Source organism: Pristiophorus japonicus, chromosome 8 (assembly GCF_044704955.1).
Source record: "Pristiophorus japonicus isolate sPriJap1 chromosome 8, sPriJap1.hap1, whole genome shotgun sequence".
Taxonomy (NCBI): domain Eukaryota; kingdom Metazoa; phylum Chordata; class Chondrichthyes; family Pristiophoridae; genus Pristiophorus; species Pristiophorus japonicus.
The window spans coordinates 11,173,058-11,179,712 of record NC_091984.1 but is presented as its reverse complement, the minus strand read 5'-3'; the positions used below and the strand labels follow the sequence as shown (position 1 = coordinate 11,179,712).

General features: G+C 53.5%; 1 protein-coding gene across 1 annotated transcript in view; it reads right to left on the bottom strand.

Moving 5' to 3' along the window:
- Window positions 1-6,655, bottom strand: part of ttll7 (tubulin tyrosine ligase-like family, member 7) — a 283,178-nt gene that overhangs the window by 209,070 nt on the left and 67,453 nt on the right. The window contains 1 exon segment of the mRNA XM_070886446.1: window positions 2,784-2,942. Within this exon segment, the coding sequence (XP_070742547.1) occupies window positions 2,784-2,942 (159 nt within the window).

Sequence of the window (6,655 nt, the reverse complement as noted above, 5' to 3'; positions counted from 1 at the left end):
GGTATGTGGGGTGTGGGGTGTGTGGTGTGGGGGTGTGGAGTGTGGGGTTGGGGGTGTGGGGGTTGGGGGTTGGGGGTGTGGGGTTGGGGGTGTGGGGTTTGGGGTGTGGGGATGGGGGTTGGGGGTGTGGGGTTTGGGGTGTGGGTTGTGTGGGTTGGTGGTGTTGGGGGTTGGGGGTTTGGGGTGTGGGGTATGGGGGTGTGGGGGTTGGGGGTGTGGGGGTGTGGAGGTTGGGGGTGTGGGGGTGTAGGGTGGGGGGTGTGGGGGTGTGGAGGTTGGGGGTGTGGGGGTGTAGGGTGGGGGGTTTGGGGGTGTGGAGGTTGGGGGTGTGGGGGTAGGGTGTGGGGGTTGGTGGTGTGGGGGTTGGTGGTGTGGGGGTTAGCGTGTGGGGTTGGGTGGTGGTGGTGGGTGGTGGTGTGGGGTTTGGGGTGTGGGGTGTGGGGTGTGGGGTGTGGGGTTGGGGTGTGGGGAGGGGGTGGGGGTGTGGGGTGTGGGTGTGGTGGTGTGGGGTGTGGGGTGTGGGGTATGGGGTGTGGGGTTTGGGGTGTGGGGTGTGGGGTGTGGGGTTTGGGGTGTGGGGTTTGGGGTGTGGGGTGTGGGGTGTGGGGTGTGGGGTTTGGGGTGTGGGGGTGGGGGGTTTGCGGGTGGGGGGTTTGGGGTGTGGGATGTGGGGTTTGGGGTGTGGGATGTGGGGTTTGGGGTGTGGGTTTGGGGGTGTGGGGGTTGGGGTGTGGGGGTGTGGGGGTTGGGGTGTGGGGGTTGGGGGTGTGGGGGTTGAGGGTGTGGGGTTGGGGGTGTGGGGTTTGGGGGTTGGGGTGTGGGGGTTGGGGTGTGGGGGTTGGGGTGTGGGGTGTGGGGGTTGGGGTTGTGGGGTTTGGGGGTTGGGGGTTGGGGGTGTGGGGGTTGGGGGTGTGGGGTTGGGGGGTTTGGGGTGTGGGATGTGGGGTTTGGGGTGTGGGTGTGGGGTTTGGGGTGTGGGAGTGTGGGGGTGTGGGGGTGTGGGGTGTGGGGTGTGGGTGTGGGGTTTGGGGTGTGGGAGTGTGGGGGTGTGGGGGTGTGGGGTGTGGGGGTTGGGGTGTGGGGGTTGGGGTGTGGGGGTTGGGAGTGTGGGGTTTGGGGGTTGGGGTGTGGGGGTTGGGGTGTGGGGGTTGGGGTGTGGGGGTTGGGGTGTGGGGGTTGGGGTGTGGGGTGTGGGGGTTGGGGTTGTGGGGTTTGGGGGTTGGGGGTTGGGGGTTTGGGGTGTGGGGTGAGTTGGGGGTGTGGGGTGTGGGGTGATGTGGGTATGGGGTGTGGGGTTTGGGGTGTGGGGGTTGGGGGTGTATGGTGCGGGGTGTGGGAGGATGTGGGGGTTGGGGGTTTGGGGTGTGGGGGGTGTGGGGTATGGGGTGTGGGGGGTTGGGGTGTGTGGTGTGGGAGGATGTGGGGGTTGGGGTTGTGGGGTTTGGGGGTTGGGGGTTGGGGGTTTGGGGTGTGGGAGGAGTTGGGGGTGTGGGGTGTGGGAGGATGTGGGTATGGGGTGTGGGGTTGGAGTGTGGGAGGAGTTGGGGGTGTGGGGTGTGGGTATGGGGTGTGGGGTTTGGGGTGTGGGGGTTGGGTTGTATGGTGTGGGGTGTGGAAGGATGTGGGGGTTGGGGGATGTGGGGGTTGGGGTTGTGGGGTTTGGGGGTTGGGGGTTGAGGGTTTGGGGTGTGGGGTTGGGGTGTGGGAGGAGTTGGGGGTGTGGGGTGTGGGAGGATGTGGGTATGGGGTGTGGGAGGAGTTGGGGGTGTGGGGTGTGGGAGGATGTGGGTATGGGGTGTGGGGTTTGGGGGTTGGGGGTGTGGGGTTGGGGTGTGGGAGGAGTTGGGGGTGTGGGGTGTGGGAGGATGTCGGTATGGGGTGTGGGGTTTGGGAGTTGGGGGTTGGGGGTTTGGGGTGTGGGAGGAGTTGGGGGTGTGGGGTGTGGGAGGATGTGGGTATGGAGTGTGGGGTGTGGGGTGTGGGGGTTGGGGGTGTATGGTGTGGGGTGTGGGAGGATGTGGGGGTTGGGGTTGTGGGGTTTGGGGGTTGGGTGGTGGGGTTGGGGTGTGGGAGGAGTTGGGGGTGTGGGGTGTGGGAGGATGTGGGTATGGGGTGTGGGGTTTGGGGTGTGGGGGTTGGGGGTGTATGGTGTGGGGTGTGGGGTGTGGGGGGTGTGGGGTGTGGGGTTTGGGGTGTGGGGTTTGGGTTTTGGGGGGTGGGAGGAGTTGGGGGTGTGGGGTGTGGGAGGATGTGGGTATGGGGTGTGGGGTTTGGGGTGTGGGGTTGGGGGTGTATGGTGTGGGGTGTGGAAGGATGTGGGGGTTGGGGTTGTGGGGTTTGGGGTGTGGGAGGAGTTGGGGGTGTGGGGTGTGGGAGGATGTGGGTATGGGGTGTGGGGGTTGGGGGTTGGGGGTTTGGGGTGTGGGAGGAGTTGGGGGTGTGGGGTGTGGGAGGATGTGGGTATGGGGTGTGGGGTTTGGGGTGTGGGGGTTGGGGGTGTATGGTGTGGGGTGTGGGGTTTGGGGGTTGGGGGTTTGGGGTGTGGGGCTGGGGTGTGGGTGGAGTTGGGGGTGTGGGGTGTGGGAGGATGTGGGTATGGGGTGTGGGGTTTGGGGTGTGGGGGTTGGGGGTGTATGGTGTGGGGTGTGGGCTGTGGGGGTTGGGGGTGTATGGTGTGGGGTTTGGGGTATGGGGGTTGGGGGTGTGGGGTGTGGGAGGATGTGGGGTTTGGGGTGTGGGGGTTGGGGAATGCGGAAAGCTCCCGATTACAAAGCTGAACGTACCCGTGACCCATCGCTCCGTTGGCCGGCTTGACGATAAACGTCTTCTGTCTGCGCTTCTTTCGTAGCTCCTTCACGCAGTTCTGGAACTGAGTGTACTCCGCGGGGAAGATCCACGTCCTGGGAGTGAAGCAGTAGTCCTGAGACTGGCTCTTGATCATTCTGAAAAGTAGAAGAAGGATAATAAAGGAAGGACCCCCAGGGTAGGCTCACCATACGGCCCCGTTTTCCGGGGACAGTGTCCTCGGGCAAACAATGACCCCGGAAGAATCCCGGTTCAGAGAGCTCATCCCCATATAGAGTCTTTGTTTTTTTTTAAACGCGAATGTACAGAAGCCCCACTGGCAATATGCAGGCACACAAAACTCACCCTGTACCTTTTCATTTGTGCATTGCATTGGCACTCTCGCTGGTGGGAGGTCGTAGGATGACTGATGCAAGAAATGGAGAAGGACAATCGTACTGAGGCAGCACCTCGTCTGAGGTTGTGGCTGAGTCTCATAATACCTCAATAATGTGCCTTTATCTCAACCTCACCGGAGCACCACCTCCTGTGTCAGTGTGCGAAAATCTCCATTTCATACACTCACCATGCTCGGGCCTGCCTAAAATGACTAAATTCAGTGCCAACTGATGCTAAATTCGGGGTGGTTTTACTGGTGGCATATCATGCTTTCTAGGAATGTATGGTACGATAGTGTAGTGGTTATGATACTGGACAAGCAACCCAGACTTTCTATTGTACATGTCGAGCTAGAGATTTATAATGGAAAAGCTGACACAAAAACCTGTGGCAAAACATGTGAAAAAATGTGAAAACAGAAAGTCAATTAGCACAGACAGGTAGTGCATGCAGATGTAAGCATTTTAATATATTACAGGTAGTTTAGAAACATATTATTATTAAAGGAACATAAGAAATAGGAACAGGAGTAGGCCATACGGCCCCTCGAGCCTGCTCCGCCATTCAATAAGATTTTATTAAGATTGGCCTCAACTCCACTTTCCTGCCTGTTCCCCATAAACTTTGACAGCCCTATAGTTCAAGAATCTGTCTATCTCGGCCTTAAATATAGCCAATGACCCAGTCTCCACAGCTCTCTGGGGTAGAGAATTCCAAAGATTTACGATCCTCAGAGAAGAAATGGTCTTAAATGGGCGACTCCTTATTCTGAAACTATGCACCCTAGTTCTAGATTCCCCCACAAGCTGAAACATCCCCTCACGATCTACCCTGTCAACCACCATCAGAAGTTCATATATATTTCAATAAAATCACCTCTCATTCTTCTAAACTCCAATGGGGACAGGCCCAACCTGCTCAACCTTTCCTCATAAGACAACCCCTTCATCTCAGGAATCAACCTAGTGAACCTTCTCTGAACTGTCTCCAATGCAAGAATATCCCTCCTTAAATAAGGAGATCAAAACTGTATGCAGTACTCTAGGTGTTATTATAAGAACATAAGAACATAAGAAATAGGAGCAGGAGTAGGCCATACAGCCCCTCGAGTCTGCTCCACCATTTAATACAATCATGGCTGATCCAATCATGCACTCAGGTCCACTTCCCTGCCCGATCACCATAACCCCTTCATCCCTTAAGGGTCAAGAAGCTGTCCATCTCTGTCTTAAAGTTATTCAATGTCCTGGCTTTCACAGCTCTCTGAGGCAGCGAATTCCACAGATTTACAACCCTCAGAGAAGAAATTCCTCCTCATCTCAGTTTTAAATGGGTGGCCCCTTCTTCTAAGATTATTCCCCCTAGTTCTAGTCTCCCTCATCAATGTAAACATCCTCTCTGCATCCACCTTGTCAAGCCCCCTCATAATCTTATACGTTTCGATAAGATCACCTCTCATTCTTCTGAATTCCAATGAGTAGAGGCCCAACCTTCTCAACCTTTCCTCATAAGTCAACCCCCTCATCTCCGGAATCAACCAAGTGAACCTTCTCTGAACTGCCTCCAAACAAGTATATCCTTTCGTAAATATGGAAACCAAAACTGTACAACAGTATTCCAGGTGTGGCCTCACCAATACAACTGTTCCAAGACTTTCTTGCTTTTATATTCCATCCCCTTTGCAATAAAGACCAAGATACAAAAAACGGATAGTAAAAGCTTTTACAGATATATAAAATGGAAAAGAGTGACTAAAGTAAATGTTGGTCCCTTAGAAGATGAGAAGGGGGATTTAATAATGGGAAATGTGGAAATGGCTGAGACCTTAAACAATTATTTTGCTTCGGTCTTCACAGTGGAAGACACAGAAACCATGCCAAAAATTGCTGGTCACAGGAATGTGGGAAGGGAGGACCTTGAGACAATCACTGTCACTAGCGGGGTAGTGCTGGACAGGCTAATGGGACTCAAGGTAGACAAGTCCCCTGGTCCTGATGAAATGCATCCCAGAGTATTAAAAGAGATGGCAGAAGTTATAGCAGATGCATTCGTTATAATCTACCAAAATTCTCTGGACTCTGGGGAGGTACCAGCGGATTGGAAAGCAGCTAATGTAACACCTCTGTTTAAAAAAGGGGGCAGACAAAAGGCAGGTAACTATAGGCCGGTTAGTTTAACATCTGTAGTGGGGAAAATACTTGAAGCTATCATTAAGGAAGAAATAGCGGGACATCTAGATAGGAATAGTGCAATCAAGCAGACGCAGCATGGATTCATGAAGGGGAAATCATGTTTAACTAATTTACTGGAATTCTTTGAGGATATAACGAGCATGGTGGATAGAGGTGTACCGATGGATGTGGTGTATTTAGATTTTCAAAAGTCATTCGATAAGGTGCCACACAAAAGGTTACTGCAGAAGATAAAGGTCCGCGGAGTCAGAGGAAATGTATTAGCATGGATAGAGAATTGGCTGGCTAACAGAAAGCAGAGAGTCGGGATAAATGGGTCCTTTTTGGGTTGGAAATCGGCGGTTAGTGGTGTGCCACAGAGATCGGTGCTGGGACCACAACTGTTTACAATATACATAGATGACCTGGAAGAGGGGACAGAGTGTAGTGTAACAAAATTTTCAGATGACACAAAGCGGGTTGTGTAGAGGACACAGAGAGGCTGCAAAGAGATTTAGATAGGTTAAGCGAATGGGCTAAGGTTTGGCAGATGGAATACAATGTTGGAAAGTGTGAGGTCATCCACCTTGGGAAAAAAAACAAAAAAAGGGAATATTATTTGAATGGGGAGAAATTACAACATGCTGCATTGCAGAGGGACCTGGGGGTCCTTGTGCATGAATCCCAAAAAGTTAGTTTGTAGGTGCAGCAGGTAATCAGGAAGGCGAATGGAATGTTGGCCTTCATTGTGAGAGGGATGGAGTACAAAAGCAGTTTTGGTCACCTTACTTGAGGAAGGATATACTGGCTTTGGAGGGGGTACAGAGATGATTCACTAGGTTAATTCCGGAGATGAGGGGGTTACCTTATGATGATAGATTGAGTAGACTGGGTCTTTACTCATTGGAGATCAGTAGGATGAGGGGTGATCTTATAGAAACATTTAAAATAATGAAAGGGATAGACAAGATAGAGGCAGAGAGGATGTTTCCACTGGTCGGGGACACTAGAACTAGGGGCACAGCCTCAAAATACGGGGGAGCCAATTTAAAACCGAGTTGAGAAGGAATTTCTTCTCCCAGAGGGTTGTGAATCTGTGGAATTCTCTGCCCAAGGAAGCAGTTGAGGCTAGCTCATTGAACGTATTCAAGTCACAGATAGATAGATTTTTAACTAATAAGGGAATTAAGGGTTATGGGGAGCGGGCGGGTAAGTAGAGCTGAGTCCATGGCCAGATCAGCCATGATCTTGTTGAATGGCGGAACAGGCTCAAGGGGCTAGATGGCCTACTCCTGTTCCCA